The 17,716-nt window shown below is 39.9% G+C and overlaps 4 protein-coding genes across 4 annotated transcripts; 1 reads left to right on the top strand and 3 right to left on the bottom strand.

Annotated features, from left to right (window-relative positions):
* The first annotated feature begins 716 nt into the window (after positions 1-716).
* LOC140783843 (uncharacterized) lies at positions 717-4,908 on the top strand. Its single transcript, XM_073130920.1, has 7 exons — positions 717-965; positions 1,040-1,209; positions 2,573-2,649; positions 3,684-3,749; positions 3,906-3,980; positions 4,055-4,129; positions 4,223-4,908. The coding sequence occupies exons 1-7, from the start codon at positions 814-816 to the stop codon at positions 4,628-4,630; spliced, it is 1,023 nt and encodes a 340-aa protein (XP_072987021.1). The 5' UTR covers positions 717-813; the 3' UTR covers positions 4,631-4,908.
* A 475-nt stretch (positions 4,909-5,383) lies between these two features.
* On the bottom strand, positions 5,384-6,881 carry LOC140785086 (remorin 4.1-like). Its single transcript, XM_073132804.1, has 2 exons — positions 5,963-6,881; positions 5,384-5,877 (listed from the first exon to the last, which is right to left on the bottom strand). The coding sequence occupies exons 1-2, from the start codon at positions 6,446-6,448 to the stop codon at positions 5,686-5,688; spliced, it is 678 nt and encodes a 225-aa protein (XP_072988905.1). The 5' UTR covers positions 6,449-6,881; the 3' UTR covers positions 5,384-5,685.
* Positions 6,882-7,795: 914 nt separating this feature from the next.
* Positions 7,796-10,668, bottom strand: LOC140783402 (putative UPF0481 protein At3g02645). Its single transcript, XM_073130284.1, has 2 exons — positions 10,483-10,668; positions 7,796-9,654 (listed from the first exon to the last, which is right to left on the bottom strand). The coding sequence occupies exon 2, from the start codon at positions 9,627-9,629 to the stop codon at positions 8,649-8,651; it is 981 nt and encodes a 326-aa protein (XP_072986385.1). The 5' UTR covers positions 9,630-9,654; positions 10,483-10,668; the 3' UTR covers positions 7,796-8,648.
* Positions 10,669-12,417: 1,749 nt separating this feature from the next.
* On the bottom strand, positions 12,418-17,440 carry LOC140783841 (uncharacterized). The gene is made up of 4 exons (XM_073130918.1): positions 17,372-17,440; positions 16,838-17,109; positions 15,593-15,930; positions 12,418-15,503 (listed from the first exon to the last, which is right to left on the bottom strand). The coding sequence occupies exons 2-4, from the start codon at positions 17,034-17,036 to the stop codon at positions 12,615-12,617; spliced, it is 3,426 nt and encodes a 1,141-aa protein (XP_072987019.1). The 5' UTR covers positions 17,037-17,109; positions 17,372-17,440; the 3' UTR covers positions 12,418-12,614.
* Positions 17,441-17,716: the final 276 nt, after the last annotated feature.

The following is a 17,716-nucleotide window of genomic DNA, read 5'->3' as shown; positions in this document are numbered from 1 at the left end:
CGCTGGCGGCGCGGCACGAGGCCGACGGTGCCGACGGCACAGCACAAGGTCGATGAGGGAAGTAACAGGAAAAAAAAGGAAAGGGAAGGAGGGCTTACCGAAAAAAGTGGGTTGGTCAGCAAGCTCGGCGGCTCCGGCGTCGGCAACCTACGAGAAGAGATGGAGAGAGGTAGTGAGGTGGAGAAATGGCGCGTTCGAGGAGGGGAAGATGGGTGTTTAATGGAGGTGGGAGCAGGGTAGCGTGCACAACAAGGGCAAGGGAAGAAGAAGGAGAAGGGAGGACGCGGGGGCAGGGTGGCAGGGCTGACAAGCTGTTCTTCTAAGCTAACCGTATTACTAAACTATCAACCGAATCGAGCCAAATCACTAAACAATTTCTCTACAATATTATTTGTATTTGGAGTTGAACTTACGACCTCATTGATTATAAAAAAGAGAGTTCTATGCTATAACACAATATATAGTAAAACAGATTAGAGAATCACATAAGAAATAAAAATTGAGAGTTTATTCTATTATTTTTACCACTATTATAATAATTTATAGATATATAATAATAGATTAGAGAATTATACATAAAAATACGTCAGATTTTATTTGTTATTTTTTACCGCTACTATGATAAATTTAAAATTTATAGATATAAGGGTACACATTAGGATACTATTTTTAATTCATATTTATATCCATATATGATGAAACCGAACGGGTCGGATATTATCCGCAACCCATTTCCATCCTATCTAAAAAGCTCCAGATTAAAAATCGCCGTGCTCGGCTTTTCGACGCAGTGGGATAGGGGCAGTGCGGAGCATGGACCGGGAATGGGGATCGAAGCCAGGGAGCGGCGGCGCCGCCTCTGCCCAAAACGAGGCGATCGACCGGCGGGAGCGCCTCCGGCGTCTGGCCCTCGAGACCATCGACCTCGCCAAGGATCCCTACTTCATGCGAAACCATCTCGGAAGGTGCTCCAACCCTAACCCTAACCTTAGCTCTCGTCCGATCGGGTCTCAACTTTTTGGATATCTTGGTGTTTCAGCTACGAGTGCAAGCTATGTCTAACGCTGCACAACAACGAGGGGAACTACTTGGCGCACACACAGGGGAAGCGCCATCAGACTAACCTCGCAAAGCGAGCCGCCCGCGAGGCCAAGGATGCACCCGCTCAGCCGCAGCCCCACAAGCGCAATATTGCTATGCGCAAGTCCGGTATATATTTACATAATCTCTTCTCCGTGACCTCTTTCTTTTACTAGTTTCGTGATATAAATGTTTGTGCCACTTCCATGTCTCATGATGGTTCTTTCCTTGTAATGGTAGGGTAGCTTTATGCAACATGTATGGCTTTCTTGTGTTGGATATGATTTCTTATTTGTACTACACCGTAATGCATTAAGATGCAAGCTTGTGCTTACAGAGGTGAAAATTCATAGTTAGGTTGACGATTTTGGTTTGATCAATTATCTGGGAGGATTTGTTTATTGGAAAGTTTTGCTAGCCATGACATGGATCATGCTGATATTGCCATTGATTATAGAAAGAGTCCTATAAATTTGTTATATTGCACTGTGAAAACATTATCAACAGAAAGTAAACATTAATAACACGGTATCTATTATATTATGTAAGATCTTAGATATTAGAAGGAACCATACATACAATGCCCAATTGGTGGGGCTAAAGGCTCGGTGGTTGTTGTCGTTGCCCTCATTTTGGAACTCCTTCAAATCCATAAGTTTCTCTTTGTGAATAATATATAAGGGAAGATTATGATGTAAAACACCAAAACATTATAATATGTGGGTGCCTATATTGTGGCAACTAATTTCTTTCATTCAGCTTTAGAACAGTTTGTTGTGACTTATGACTATAATGGACTACCTAGGCATAGGCAGTTGAGCTTAGAAGGTACCTTCTTAAGCTACTTGTTCACTTTTCAAGTTATTCATTTCTAACATGCCTAAAGAAGAACAGTATTATATATATGAGCATATTTTCTTTAACAGATGCACAAGTATACTAATTTTTTCCTTGGCATTCTTATCGTACTTTTTCAGAGTGTCATGTACCGAAGTATCCATATAATCTTACGGTACATTGTCGTGGAGTCTATTTGAATTATATTATATCTGGATACCACGCCAACACCTATATATTGTTAGTTTTGTTATTTCACCACTCTATGATTGATGGTTGTTAAAATGTTGTATCTCTGTACAAGCTTCAATAATGTGCTCCTATGAGCAATAACAAGAAAGGAAAATTGATGTTTAGGTTAAATAAGTAGCAGTCTTCATTGCTAAAATTGAATCTTAGAAGTGTTATCGTGTTACTTTTGTTTCTGTGGGTAATAACCTATTTTAATTTGGTTTGGTATTTGTTATAAAATGTATAGTATGACCGCTTGTTCTGTTGGTTAACATTGATTACTTACTCTCTAGCCATGGCCACGGAGGCATATCCATTTCTTTGTGCTCTGGAACTGTTGAATTTGACATTTCCAATTGCGTAAAACTTTTGCGCCCCTCAATGTATATTCTACTGGTGATTCTGAAACTTTTACTGTGTGCAGTTAAGATTGGTAGACCTGGGTACAGGGTAACAAAGCAGTTTGATCCAGAAACCAAGCAGCGCTCTCTTCTTTTCCAGGTTTGCATATTGTAAACAGATACTAATTTTTGAAAACACAACTATTTATGATTAATACAACAATTCACTCTTTGAGATATCCTGTCATAAGTCAGATAATCATTCCTTATCTGTCTGGTCATGAATTTTTCTATTCCAAATAATAGCACTGCTGTGCAGTATGACAAAATACTTTTCATGTTGGATCTAGGCTAAAGATGCAGTACTTATATTCTTGATATTTTGAATTTTGGATATCAACATGGAGAGATTTTTTTTAGACTATCCATTATTTATATGTTATAAAAATTAAGATTTCTTCTAGAATCAGTTTTTCAGCAGAATCCAGCTTTGGCCACCTAGATTAAGTATGGCTAGTAATTCAATTGTAAGATTTGTTGAGTTTGCATTCTAGCCAATAAGATCAAACACATCGACTTAGCTGTTCTCTTTTTTAAGTTTGAGTTGACCCATATGATCTGAATTTAATTTCTTCATGCAAATATTGGAAATCAGACTTGGGTACAATTGTTGGAATCCTATTCTTGATTCTGTGGTTGTTATCTTTCCTTCATAATTGATTAAAGAAGGATACTCAAAATGACCACTAATTACAGGGCTTCTATTAGATATCAAGAGAAGTTGCTTTGCCGTATTTGTTTGAGCTATTCGTTTCAACAACCTTCATAGACTGCTTGATATTATCCTCCATTTCTTTGTCCTGTAAGGAGTTTGAAATTGCTGACAAAGTACCCTTCTCAAGTAATAATTCTTGTAGATAAGTTCTAGTCTCTTAGTTTCTGCATAGATATGCTTCAAAGGAATCAAGCATCCTAATACGTTATCATTTTCACAAAGCATCTCTTCAGGTTTAAACATTTGTTAGTATGGTTATTTTGATTGTCACTTTAAGATGTTCATTACTCACCACTAATTCTTACATTTTTCAAATTTGAGTGGGAGTTAACCAAACATTTTATATGATAGTTTGCTATTGACAAATAAGATACTTAATGTTGCAAGTAAGTTGTAATTCATTTTGACTACTGTTCCAGATTGAATACCCTGAAATAGAAGATAATGCCAAGCCGAGGCACCGATTTATGTCGTCCTTTGAGCAGGTAATGCAATGTTTGTGTGTTTGATTACTCTAAATATCTTTGTAAATTTTCTATAGTTAAGATGCCTTAGAATTCAGTTGTCATGGAAAATGCAATCTCTATTGTACTTCTCCTTTTGTTAACAAGATTTAACTTTGAAGAATTTATTTATGGCAGAGGATACAAGCTTGTGATAAAAGATATCAGTATCTTCTGTTTGCAGCTGAACCATATGAAACCATTGGCTTTAAGGTTTGTCTTCCACATCTTTCTTATAAGTGTATTCTACAGTGAATATTCTACTTAACTTGCCAAAAAAATTTCAGATTCCTAGCACAGAAATTGATAAGTCAACAGACAAATTCTTTTCACATTGGGATCCAGATCTAAAGATGTTCACGGTTTGTTTACTTAATTTTATTTTTCAATCTGTATCTTGTTCTACAGTAGTCTCGTTTTCAAGTTACTGACAATTTGCGTTCTTCTCTCAACAGTTGCAACTGTACTTCAAAATAAAGCCACCGGAAGCTAATAAACCACCAACAGCACCTGCACCAGTAGCAAATGGAATTTCAGCACCCGGTGTTCCTCCAAGGCCACCGCCACCTCAAGCTCCACCGCCACCGCCACCGCCGCCTCAAGGACCTCCTCCCTCTGCACCCTTTGTGAACCCTCCTAGGGTTCCACCACCTGCACCACCTATGGGTGGCGCACAACCTCCACCTCCGCCACCAGTTGCAAATGGCCCTCCGCGCTCAATACCACCACCAATGGGGAGTGGTGCAATGGCCAACTTTACTCCAGGCATCCAGGCTAGGCCACCCTTTGGCTTCCTTGGACAGCAGATGCAAGGCCAAGGTGCTCGTCCACCGCCGCCACCACCACCTAACATGTCTCAGTAGATTTCAAGTGGGCCGTCATCTTAATGTTGTAGCATCATGCTTGATGATCAACTTCAATTTCTTGTGGGTGGGACAGTTCTTTTTTAGTGATCAAGTACTTCAACTATGCATGTACAAGTTCCCTTTTTATTGGTAGGAGTTGGAATATGATATGACCAACTTGAGTTTACTTGACCGTCATTCAGTTTTACATTCAAAACTTATAATCGACACTTTGTTGACACTCTTGTCTATTTCATCAAAAGTAACGAAAGTGTAAGCATGTATACTCTTCTAAAGTACCTTTTTATACGTATGTCCTAATTTTGCTCTTCATAGATCTGAGTTTGCATGGATGTCGAGCAGATCCCTTTTCTCCTATATGATTAGTTTTCTTTCCACGGTAAGTTTAAGATCTGATTTATATAAGGGGAAAATGATTCTTAGCTGATAGATATTAGCCAAAAAGATAGCTGTTCTTCCTTTCCTTTCAATGCTTCTTATTTTCAAAGAAATAATAGAAGATTTAGGAAGGGAATGTGGCGAAAAAGCCAAGACTTAAAAGGGGGACGGGGAGAGACTTCACATGCCATGTTCTTGTTCCCCTGTTATCTAAAAGCATGGCCTGCTCTGTTTCCATGTGAGTTTGCTTCCCTGCTCCTCTTGCAATAATACATGGTGGGGCTTCTCGTCTTAAATGACCATGCTTCAATTGTATACGTTCATGGAACTCAAACATAATGCTCCATAATAACTACTCGAATGAGAATTGGATTGCTAATAATAGCTTTTAAATTGAAGAAAATTTTTTTTTGGATAAAAGTACAATAAAAGTTTCTAATCCTAAAAAGCAAAATAAAACACAATACACAGCCATCAGCCTTACAGTTCTCTGTCTCTGTATCTTTCTCTTTATTCTCTCCCACTCTTCTCCTGATCAAACGACAGACTCATTTCAGAACGCTATGTAACTGGAAAGCTCAAGGCCTTCTCATGTTACACCAAACCTAACACAAACCAAAATTAACTATGCAAAAAGGAAATCACATGCAACAAATGGAATTAACGACTCCAGACTAAAACAAGCTGCGTCTCGATGGAGTTCTACCCACAGCTCTCATAAAATTCGCCATCTCCAACACCTTCGCAATCTTTGTCCCCCTCTTTGCCTCCGCCGATGCCTTCTTCTCCTCTGCCTTGCGATGCGCCTTCGCCACATCGTTCTGAGTCTTCTCGATCGCCTTCGCACGCTGCTCGTCCAACTTCCTCTACAAACAAGAAATTATATATCATAAATCATTATTCTCTGAGAGCTTAACGCAATGTCAGAGCGAGCAAGAGGTAACGTCGTACCTCTATTTTCTTTAACCACGCCGTCGCCTTCTCGACCTTCTCGTTCTCCCACCCATTGATAAAGACATCATCCCGCTTGAACCGGTTGTTGACCTTCGCGATCTCCGCCGTCTGCCACGCCGCTATCTTCGACTCCACCTCCTCCTTCTTCACCCTAACCACCGACACCTCCTCCGCCGCCGGCGCAGCACGGCGAGGAGACGGCATCCGGGGGTTGTTGTCAGGAACTATTGCCAGCGGATTCACCTCCTCCACCTCCTCCTCTTCCTCTCCAATCCTCCCCATGCTTACGTTGCCATCGTTCTGCCGCATGGCGGAATCCGCGACGATCGCCAAGGAATATTCCTCACCGACGGATAAGTCGCTTACTACAGAAGGCGCCGGCGAGCGGTCTCTGCGAGGAGTTAAAGCGTGGATGTCGCGGAATTCGACGTCGCCGGAGATGTCGTCGTCGTCTCCGGTGCGAGGACTTTGAATACTCAACATGTCAAGAGAGAGAGAGAGAGTTGAGAAGAGTAGTTAAAGAGCAAGACTAAGTGGTGGAGGGTCCTAGTACAACCATTGGCTTATTAGAGATGGAATTTTTTTTAAAAAAATTGGTTCTTTGTCTTAGTGACAGTGTGGTAATTAGGTTTGGGCCAAAAATACTCTAAGAAGTGTTTAATGGGATGAAAGCAACAAGTGAGAGAATGGCACCTATTACTCCCCTTTGGACAATTGGGATAATGAATGGAGAAACTTCCAAGAAGTGAGCACTAGGAGTGATACGTTTTATTCGTTCTTCCTTGCAATTCCGTGAATCTTGCTCACTGTTGCGAGAAAGACGCGTGGAGGAAGGCCAGAGGCCAACGCGACGATCTTAGGAGATGAGATCATGAGAAGAGGTTTAAAGAAAAAGAAAAAAGAGAAAACGAAAGGTGGATTAAGATGGAAATGATGCTCGTCTTTTTGCGTCGTTCCAGTGGATAACCAACGGAACTGGGACACGGTTTCTTTTTGACGCCAGAAAAAAAAAAAAAAAACTCTACTCTTTCGAGTCTTGATCGATGTTTGCTCTTCTTCGGTTATTATTATATTATCCAGATTCCAGAGCAGAGCAAAGCAAAGCAATTAAAATGAGGTGACACTCTAACAAACCCACTATGAAGTATATTAGTGGACGTGTCTACGTTTGCGCGGTATTTGTCGCGTAGCTTCCGGTAGATCTAACTATTGGGCCCGTAAATATATAGATTGGGCTGGCTCAACTAGCCATTAGGCCGTCTGATGAAGCCTTTTGCACATCCAGTAGGCATACCGATTGGGCTAATATTGGGCTGACTCAGGCCTATATTATATAATGGAGCACCGGATTCAATGCAATACTGGTGATAATGAGTTTTGGAGGCATCATCCATCAGGAAATCGGAAAATATCCTGTTGAAATCACGAAATCCTATAGTCAAAATGTTCATATCATCGTAGGCATCATCGCATCTAATATACAAACATCAATAAGAACAAAAAAGAGTGGTAGTTAAAAAGTCGTCCAACAACAGATCGAAGACCATGTCCTTCACGCTACGCTGCATCGATCAGGTTTTGTATTATGAGCAGGATTAATCCATTAGACCCAATTCCAATTAATTTTCGATTAGGAAACGCGTGCTGGTGATTGTACTTCAACGAAAAGAGAGCACCGCCTGTCACCACAAAATACCTGATCTTTGTAATAATTTATCCGCTGGAATGACATATAAAATATATATATCCTTCTTTTTCTATTTATTTTCCAATTCAAACAACATCACTTGCGAAAAGAAATAATTTACAGACAAGACCATCACTAAAATATTATTTATTTGAGCAAAAGCTATAAAAGCTCAATTTTATTACGAAAACGTTCCAACATCCATAAAAACTACACTCACGACAATATCGCATCACAAAAATAAAACAACTACAAGCAACGCAAACAGAACCACAATCCAAACAAAGGAAACCGCTACACGAAAAACAACCAGGAAGTATCCAGAGTCAGTCAGCTGAATTAGTTCTTTCGGCTCTTTATTGAATTCCTTGAAGCATTAGCTTCGCCCGCTTGAGCCTCGGCATTATTTGTTCTTGCCCAGTAATAAACGCACAACCTGCATTCATCTGATGCAGAAGCTCAACATGTCCCTTCTTCTTGTGAGATTGAAAGATTCTGCTTTTTCCATCAAGCCAAGTACATCAAATGCTAGCTGACACCACTAAAACATAGATATAAGATGAAAGCTACGATCGAGGGTGGTAGAAAGGATAGATGGTAAAAACGGTCTGAAGGAAGGCGAGAACAAGAAGAATTATGGCAGCCACCAATGAAATTAAAGTCCATGGATTGCTGAAATAGTCCCGCTTCAGCCCTGCCTTCCACCTATGCCAATATGAGTCACAGTACTGATTCACATCTGTGAACAACTCGGCGAGATAGTGTTCGTGTTCGAAAATATATGCCCAGTAACTTAGATGGTTAAAAAAGATTGCCATCTCCTCATCAGTCGCCAACTGGTTCTCGAGAATACCGCACTGCTGAAGTATCGCAACATCTCTTGACGTGTTGATTATGCGGTCCATAAAGATCGCGAAGCACGTCATGTTTCTCTTCACTTGATTGCTGGACTGCTCGAAGGCGACAAGGTTCATGAAGCGAGACCTGGTGAGCTCGTTAATAGAGAGAAAAGGGATCTCGAGTAGGCCATCTCGGAAAGTTATATCTAAGAAGGAACCCTTCAGGTTTCTTCTTAAATATTACACCGGCCTCCCGAAGCTCAGTAGCGCATGGAATATATCCTTCCGATCTTGTTACCTGTACTGGTCGTAGACAATATTGGAGAAGTAAAGAGAAGACCTGACTTAGTTTTAACATCTGAAGAAGATTTCTTTTCCTGCCATGGAGTGGGTCCTGCTCTGGATTCGGTGGCTTCGGCACGAAAGAGAGGTGATAAAGATGTAATATGTGATATATTTCTTGATCACTTGCTATTAACTCATCAGAAATATGATCGTCATATTGAGTCATGGATTTACGAACAATCTTCACGAAGGTGCTTTGGTCTCCCGAACTAGAAGCGCTAGTTGTAGCACTGGAGCGAACAAGAAGAGCGTACAAACTTTGAAGTACAAAAAAGGGAATTTGGTTCTCTATCATGAGCAAGTCATTCGCTACACGCGGCGACATCCAATAAACTTCAAACGTAGTGTCTTCAGAGCACTCGTCCAATTTGAGGAAGTACTCGATAATGAAGCATCCATCCAGAAGCAACATTTCCACAAAGTCATCACTTTCAAGCTTGATGGGCTCGAAATAGCATCTCCGCGCGCGTGCTTCTAAGTCTCTTATTTTACTGACACAGTCCTCAATGCTGTTGTCGCTGTTCCGAGCGAGAAAGTCTCGAAGATATCGCCACTTATGCTCTTGCATTGCTAGAAGGTTCCTGCTGCCACAGTAATATGGGCCGATGGAGACAAGCCGGGGTTCAAAGAGGTCCTCGTTGATACGTCGAATGTAGGCAGGGACACGAAAGATGGTGAAATTCTCTGCCTCGATCTCTTGATCACCACAGACGGCGTTGAGGTTTTGTTTAATAGCATTCACCAGCCTTTCGTTGATGTCTATTATTACAGCTCCAGGTTCCTCCGCGGCCATCTCTGCAGCTACCCTTATCCTCGCCCTTCAATATTAACTACCAAGTATCAAGCAAGAATACTCCTACGATCTGACGAAATATTTGGAAGGAAGAGGTCGCACTACTTCAATCAGAACATTCAGCATGATAGTGAGAACATATGACAAACAATTAAAGCTGTGAGAGCCTGTGATCAAATATATCTCTCTGAATAGTATATAGATACATACACAATATTAACATTTTCATCTTATTTTCTTTTTTTTTAAACCTTTAAAGTATCCTTCTATTTATTTATTTATTTTTGAAGAACGAACAGCAGAATTAGTTAGAAAATTCTTCAGTTAGAGAAAGATCTAAATTAAAGGGGTTTTAGAGGACGTTTTTTCTCCAAAAACTTATGTCTTTAATTTTGGCAGTTAACCAGTGGGAGAAGATATGCTCATTACTAGGTTGAGCTCTATTTAATTCGTTTTCATTACGGACCGATCTGCACATATGCTGCAAAGAGAAGATTTTTGAAAATAAAGCTGAATGAGATTAAAAAAAAAATTTGAATCCTTCTCCATCATATAATCATTATATTCTGATTTCTATAGCTTTTCTGTCATCTTCCACCCTTCGTCGGCAAAAGTTTTCTTCTTAATTAAAACTGCAATTACGTCAATCCTTATGTTTCATTTTCAGTTGGCGTGATGCAAATGTGCAATGCACATCAATGAGAAGATGCAATGGATTTATTGTCCGTTGCCTATCAACACTATTATCTTTGCCTTAAGATATCAAGAAAAATGGGCGAAAAACAAAGAGGGCGTTCTTATTAGTAGCTGGAAGATGGAAGATAAAAATTGAAGAAGAGAAAGAAAAGCTCACCAGCTACCAAGAGATTGCAATAGTGCGAACCGGGATTTTGATGTGCCTTTCACAATCTAGCTAGGGCTGCCAATGCCAGCAGGTATAGTTGTAATGGGATGCAAGTAGGGCTTCTCTTACAAACATAAAACAGAACAAGAAAACAGAACAGCAGGTATAGTTGAAATGTCGGCAGTACTCTTTCGTTTTAACTTTTTCTAAAGAGAATTAGGTACAAATTTGTGCCCTTAGGTTTAATGGAATATCTAAAATATGACACTATGAAGCAAGCATCGATTCTTGTATTAACATTAAAGAGAAAAAAAAATCATGACGTATACAAGGAAGGTATAAAATAATGGATTCTCTTACTTTAAACATTTTAAAAGAGAAAAAAGTGCGACAGAATACCTTATTTATAAAGCGAGAAGAGCTTTCTCGTACTAATTAACATAAAGAGCACGAGAAAATTGACACCAAACGAGGAATAACATGAAAGATTTCGAGGGATTATTTTTGGATAACATATTAATTCCATAATATATAATCAATGAAATATACCACGATATATTGAATTATTCCTAGTCGACCTCGAGCTTAAAGTGACTTTAAGTTTTGGGGAAATTTTTGATAATAGTTTATATTTTCATCACTTTTCTATATAATTTTTACTTTGCTAGCCTTCTAATCTAAAACTTGCGTGACTGAAGTGATCCACCCTCGGGTAATTAATGTACTATTATTCAGATATAAAAAATATCTGTGAACTTCCTCTCAAAAAAAAAAAAAAAAAAAAAAGGAAAAAAAAGAAAAAAAAGAAAAAAAAAAAAGGGAAAACAAGCAAGGAATCAGGGCTCCCAAGTATTGCTCGAAGCTCCCAATAAGGAATCTGTGATGAGGCCATCATTTGCAGCTTTCTTCATCGTCACTTTCGATAAGAGAAATGCTACTGTGCAAGGTGTTCTTTTGAGCTTCATTAAAACCCGCCATTAATTTGTAGAGTGAGGTAGGTCTGTCATTAAAAGATTCTCATCTCTAAGTGTGTCTTCTGAACTCTCTCCATACCAATTAACACCTCCTCCGCCGGCGGCGCAGCACGGCTAGGAGACGGCATTGGGGGGTTATCGTCAGCCTCCCCAATCCTAGCCATGCTTACGTTGCCATCATCCTGGTGCATGGCGGATTCCGCGACGACCGCCGAGAAACATTGATCGCCGAGGGCTGCGTCGTTAACTACAGAAGGAGCCAGCGATCGGTTGCTGCCAGGAGTTAAACGCGTGGATGTCACAGAATTCGACGTCGCCGGAGATATAGTCATCGTTCTCTGGTGTGAGGACTTTGACCACACTCAACATGTGATCAAGACAGAGAGAGTTGAGAAGAGCTGTTAAGGAAAACTGTAAGGTGATTAAGATGGAAATGATGCTTGTCCTTTTGCGTTCCATTGGATGCCCAACGGAACTGGGACAAGGTTTCTTTCTAACTCGATTCTCGAGTCTTGATCGATGTGATGCTCTTTCTTTGGTTATTATAATATTATCCAGATTCCAGAGCAAAGTAAAATGAGGTGACAGTGTGACACCCCTAGCAAACCCAATATGAAGTATATTAGTGGACGCGTATACGTTTGCTGGGTATTTGGCGTGCAGCTTTTTGTAGAGCTAATTATTGGGCCAACATAAGGCTAAAGAAGATTAGGCTGGGACGAGTCCCTTTTGCACATCTAGCAAGCCTACCAATAGGGCTAATATTGGGCTGACTTGGACCCATACTGTATAGTAGACTCGTATTCGACGGTTCCAATCCGAATCCCACTTAATTATGCAGATAAAATAGTACAAATAATAATAATAATAATAATAATAATATATTAATATCTTGACTTTTAGAGACATCAACGATCAGGAAATCATATATATATATCCTGTTCATTGACGAGTAACAAAAGGACACCAATAACGAAATCCGTAGTCAGAATGTTAAATATCATCGTACGCAACATCACATATTTACATAAAACATCAATAAGAACCAAAAAAAAAAGAGTGGCAAAAGGTGAAATGAACAATTATACAGTAGTTACCAAGTAATCCGGCTGATGGGTGGTGCCATCAGCCTAATATATCAGCTGTACAATAGTTCAGTATATTCTCTCATATAAGGCTTGAGAATTGTTCGTTGTTTCTGCTTGCATGAGAAGCCTCAGGTGCAACTGGAAGATCTTCCATGTCAATCAAATGCTGATCCACAACTGAGCTACTTGTCCTCGGCCATGAAGATGAACCAAGTTGAGCTGCAATGGTACCATCATTGACATCATCCTTGGAGACTTGCACCTCAGAATCTGATGTTTGGCCCAGCAAGACTTCAAGTGGAAGATCTCTTTCGCAAGTTCTTTCTGCTATGAAATTGAAATCCAAAATAGGATCCCCATTATCCACCATCGAGTTAAAGGCTCTTTGAAGCTCCTCTCTTGACCTTTCAACTTGACATTCGATGGAATGCGGGTCATCTGCAGTGGAACCTTGGCGCACACCACTTGCAATTGAGAATTGAATGCTTCTATAGATATCAGCTGCTTGGCCGGAGACTCCCATTAAGGAATCTGTGCTGCTCCAGTCTGATTCATCAATCTGAACTTTGTTTTGGAAATCATTTTTATCAAAGCTCGAGTCCATGCTGCTCTCTTCATTCCATCCTCTAACAAACTGGTTAATGCTAAGATTATCATTTGCAGCTTCTTCATCATCACTCTCAATAAGAGAAATGCTACCTTGCCATGTGTTCTTTTGACCTTCACTAAAACTACCATCTGTAGAGTGAAGTAGATCTTTCACGAAAAGACCCGCATCTCTAAGTGTCTCTATTGAACTCCCTCCGTACCAGTTAGCAACCTGGTCTCTTTGTTCAAAACCATGCTCAAAAGCTATTAAGTTGGCTGATACTTCAGTAGTCACCTCCAATGGTGTCTCCTCATCACTTATCTTTTCATGCTTACTTTTCTCAAACGTACCATCAGGAAGTAAGATGCATGAAATACTATTCAAATCGTTCTCATCTTTGCTGTTGTTTTCATAGTTTTCATTACAGAGAGTATCAACTCCCTCACTGGTAACTCCGGCAGCTGGAGGAGGCTCAGTTTCAGCAGCAGCGATAAAGAGCTCAGAAGGGGAGTCCAATAAATTTGACCTTTGGTTTTCAGGGTTGATCTTTTTTGAGGTTAGAAAGGTGTCCACATCTAAAGCAGGTGCACCATCAGTGGGCAGCAACTCTTGATTGTTCAGGCAAACATGCACATCCGAATCTGGAGAACTGTAACAGTTTGCAAGTTTGTCTTCTTCAGGAAGTTCAGGGACTGAGACGAGCAAACCAGAAGACTCTTGGAAGGGAAACAATATTGATTGCATATTACCAGTCGATAACAATGAGTCAAAGGTAGCATCATTCTTTACTGCATCGGTTTTATCACAACCCTTATTCTCCAACTCAGATTTAGTTAGAGAAGTATCAAGAATTGCCTCAACCTCATCAGATGATAGCGAGGAACCAAAAGAAGATTTGTTGTTTACCTCAACCGATGTGCTGGAAACACACTTAGACGAGTAAGAATTATCGGCTTCATTATCAGATCTGTCAGGATGGAAGGAAGAACCAGAGTGACAGTTACTACCCTTAGGAAACTCATGAAGCGTGTTCAAAAAACTTTGATTAGACATGGAAGATGTGAATCCAGTTGAGTCAAGGAATGCTGCCAAAGCTGAAGATAATGCATCATCAATGGTTTGGTGTTTTCTACGTTTGAAGCTACCAACATCACCTGTATCCAATGTATCATCGTAGTTGGAACATTCATCATCTTCAGTAGAGAATTCAGGAGCTTTAACAACCAGACCTGGGGACATTTTAGGTTCTGCCAATGAAGCAACAAAATCAACTGGCATAGATGGATCAAACTCTTCACTAGAGAATTCAGGCGCCTTAAAAACCAGACCTCCAGCCCTCTTAGGTCTGTACAAGGGACCTGAAACATCCTCAGGTCGTAATTGTGAATCACAAGAATCTTCACCAGAAAAATAAGGTGCCTCAACAACCCGACCAGCAGATACTTTAGATTCAGCAACAGAATCTCTGTAAACATCAGCTGGTAATGATGAGCCATGGAAAGCAGCATTCTCCCTAAACATGCATGAACTATTGCAGCCTTTTTTCTGCGAGTCAAATTTATCACATGAAGGACCTGACATGCTTGAACAAGGACCTCTTTGTAAAGACTGAATTTCAACCACAAATGCACCGAAATGCTGCTCCAGATGTTGAAGCCTTTTCTCAATGCAACCAAGGGGCTTCATCATGTTCTCCTCAAATCTTGAACAGTATGATTCTATCTTTTCTACTTTGGAAACCAGCTTGTCCAACATCTTCTCTACACGGTCAGAGGCTAGATTATTTTCATTAGTAACAGGGTTAGGTATCTGATCTGGATCTGTTATTTTCTGGTTCAATTCCATCTCCGTGTTCTCCATTACCTTGGTCTCCTTGGTCACTGAGCCCAACCTTTTATTTTCCATGCTAGGGTATGCTTCTTGAACAATTAGCTTCACACCAGATCCCAAATGACCATCAACTTGTTTTATGTCAAGTAATTCCTGCGCAGACTTGAACTGTGAATTCTTCATATCAGATTCTGCTTCTCCCATCCTTGTACTTGCTGTGACTGAGCTACTAAACTTTGATGTTCTCTCTGTAGAGTATTGAGAATTTTGCACGTCTGGATCAATAGAAAAATATTTGTCATGTATTCTACTAGTCTCTGATTTGGGCAAATGCAGAAGATTAGGGACAAGCATGGCCAATAAAGAACTTCCTCCAAACTTTCCTGCAGCACTGACAGGAGATCCTTGAGAAGGGGATTCAACAGGATCAGCAAATATGTAAATCTCCTCTACATGAACAGATGTCTTTGTTTGAAGTGACAGCAGACGCAGCGTAAGGGACACACAAGGGCAAGCATCTGAAATTTCAGCTGTTGCTTCATAATGCATCTGCCAGATACAAAGTTGGAAACAGTGAAACAGAGATTTACACATGCATATGACCCTTCATGAGTTGATGGAAGCAGGAGGAAAGTTACCTGAATGTTTGTGGAGGGAGTTGAATTAGCTGGATCATTCCCGAGGGGTGAATCAGGAACCTTCACTTCCACCCAACCATCCTCATCACTATTGCTGCTACTGTTCCGAACCAAAATTTCATGCTTTTCCATATTTCTATCATAAGAACTCTCACTATCAGCAACAGCTTCCTCAGAAACACTCGGTGATGTCTCTTCTTTAGCAGCAGGACCACAACGTACAGTGCATAGATATTCGTTGCTCTTATTCCCAAGATCAGTGGAATAGTATATTTCATAAACTCGGGCAGTGCTCCGAATATACACCCTGTGAATTTCATGTTCCTCCCTGAAACAGACTGCAGAAGAGCTGACATTAGATGAGATATCCCTTAAATGAAAATAAAGATTGAACTTAGAGATGATTTCCAAAATAGTTCTACCATATTTGAAGGACAATACTTATGAAAAGTTGCCGTATCTGCAGGGAGCAAGCATTACTTTGTTAATATGCTTCACATTTTCCAAAGCTGACAATAGAACAAATCTTGATTTTTGCAGAGCCAACTAATCCCATAAGCGGTACCGTAATGATCAACATGATCTATTAAGTATTCTTCTTAATTATCTATGAACAGACCATATAAGATTCATCTATTAGCAATATTGCAATCATATCTTATTCTCGAGGTGTTTAGTGTACTGATGTTATCACACACGCCTTTGAACGCATTCAAGGTTAAAATATTTATTTTTTGTGTGCAGAACTTTGGAATCTACGCCCTTGAAATTTTAAGTTCTAACGTATTTGCGCCTTCCAATTTTCTGTCAAAGCCACAAAAAAAAAATCTGGAAAGTCAAATTACAGAACTCTGATACTACCACAGATTGCTGAAAGATGTTAGAAATTATATGGCAACTAGGACAATCAAAACACAATTGGGAACATAAAGGAGTTAGCAAACTGCCTTCCTGATTTTACAGTAACAACATTTATGCGGCTTTAACAAGAGAGAATACGAGGACAACTTGAGATGGTCTGAAAAGAAAAAGGAGATGAAATAGATCAAATTCAGCGTGAAAGAAAAATCTAATAAACCCAAATCCTTAATAACCATCTCCGATCTCATCTCTATGTTAATCTTATGAATCATTACCCCTAAACTAACAAGCAAACAAATCCGACCCAATTCGATCGAAATACACCATCAACAAGAAGTCAAAAGAAGAAGAACAAGAAGGAAGAGGTAAAGATCCAGAACTCACTGGTGACCTCGCACGGCGAGGAATCCTCCTCCGGCGGCCTCTGGAGGAGCAAACCGCTCGATACTAAGGGGGGTGCGTCCTCATCGGAGGTCTCGAAGGAGATGGAAGACTCGAGTGATCCCTCGGAGAGGATCCAATTCGTGGTCGAGCTCCAAATCGCACTCGTCTCCTCTCTCTCCGCTCTCGCTGCTGCTTCCATCGCTCCCAAAACCTTCGTCTCTCTCTCTCGGATCTTCGTCTAGATCGCGTCTCTTAAAAGGAAATCGGAGTTGCTGGTAAATGATAATCCCATGGTAAGATAGGTCGGTGAAAAAATTATTGTAATATATAATACCTCGGGTAAATTAAAACTATCTAAATTATCCTAATCATTTTACGCATTCATATTAAAATATAAAAAATAGTTAAACCGAGTATCAGCAAATAATTTCATATCAATCACCAATCTTGCTTCCAAGCAATATATTTTCACATAGTTAAAAATGTCAAATGAAAATAAAAAGAAAATAAAAAAAAAGACACTGCCAATAATACTCTTTAAATAAACGGTATGCTTTTGGCACTTTCTTTTTCGGCGATTTCAATCCAACCACAACAGCAGCTGGGAAACCTGAGCCTATCTTTTGTTTCTATAAACCTACAGCATCCACGTCATCTCTTTTTCTTCGTGTACCTCCGGAACTCTATAATAGTTTAATTAACTATTTTTTATTTATTTTACCATTCAATTCAATGCATTTAGCTTCTACCATTCAGATTTAACTAATTTACTAAATAATCTAGTCTAGGCTTAAAAACTGTGTGCATCATCGAGCTATTACTTTGAATAAACTAATATTCACACTAAGCCGCTGTACTAAATTGCTCATCAACCGAGTT

Source organism: Typha latifolia, chromosome 3 (genome assembly GCF_019914945.1).
Source record: "Typha latifolia isolate L0001 chromosome 3, TyphaL0001v2, whole genome shotgun sequence".
In the NCBI taxonomy this organism is placed as follows: Eukaryota; Viridiplantae; Streptophyta; class Magnoliopsida; order Poales; family Typhaceae; genus Typha; species Typha latifolia.
This window is presented reverse-complemented; position numbering and strand designations above follow the sequence as displayed.

What these genes read in the sequence shown, in the direction of transcription:
- LOC140783841 (XM_073130918.1), bottom strand. Translation starts at nt 17,036, where the DNA reads ATGGAAGCAGCAGCGAGAGCGGAGAGAGAGGAGACGAGTGCGATTTGG. An exon ending in CTCGCCGTGCGAGGTCACCA is followed by an intron (nt 15,931 to 16,837) that starts GTGAGTTCTGGA and finishes GCTCTTCTGCAG; the next exon opens with TCTGTTTCAGGGAGGAACAT. An exon ending in CTCCCTCCACAAACATTCAG is followed by an intron (nt 15,504 to 15,592) that starts GTAACTTTCCTC and finishes TGTATCTGGCAG; the next exon opens with ATGCATTATGAAGCAACAGC.
- LOC140783843 (XM_073130920.1), top strand. Translation starts at nt 814, where the DNA reads ATGGACCGGGAATGGGGATCGAAGCCAGGGAGCGGCGGCGCCGCCTCT. An exon ending in AGCGCTCTCTTCTTTTCCAG is followed by an intron (nt 2,650 to 3,683) that starts GTTTGCATATTG and finishes CTACTGTTCCAG; the next exon opens with ATTGAATACCCTGAAATAGA. An exon ending in TTATGTCGTCCTTTGAGCAG is followed by an intron (nt 3,750 to 3,905) that starts GTAATGCAATGT and finishes TATTTATGGCAG; the next exon opens with AGGATACAAGCTTGTGATAA.
- LOC140785086 (XM_073132804.1), bottom strand. Translation starts at nt 6,448, where the DNA reads ATGTTGAGTATTCAAAGTCCTCGCACCGGAGACGACGACGACATCTCC. An exon ending in CGTGGTTAAAGAAAATAGAG is followed by an intron (nt 5,878 to 5,962) that starts GTACGACGTTAC and finishes TCTTGTTTGTAG; the next exon opens with AGGAAGTTGGACGAGCAGCG.
- LOC140783402 (XM_073130284.1), bottom strand. Translation starts at nt 9,629, where the DNA reads ATGGCCGCGGAGGAACCTGGAGCTGTAATAATAGACATCAACGAAAGG.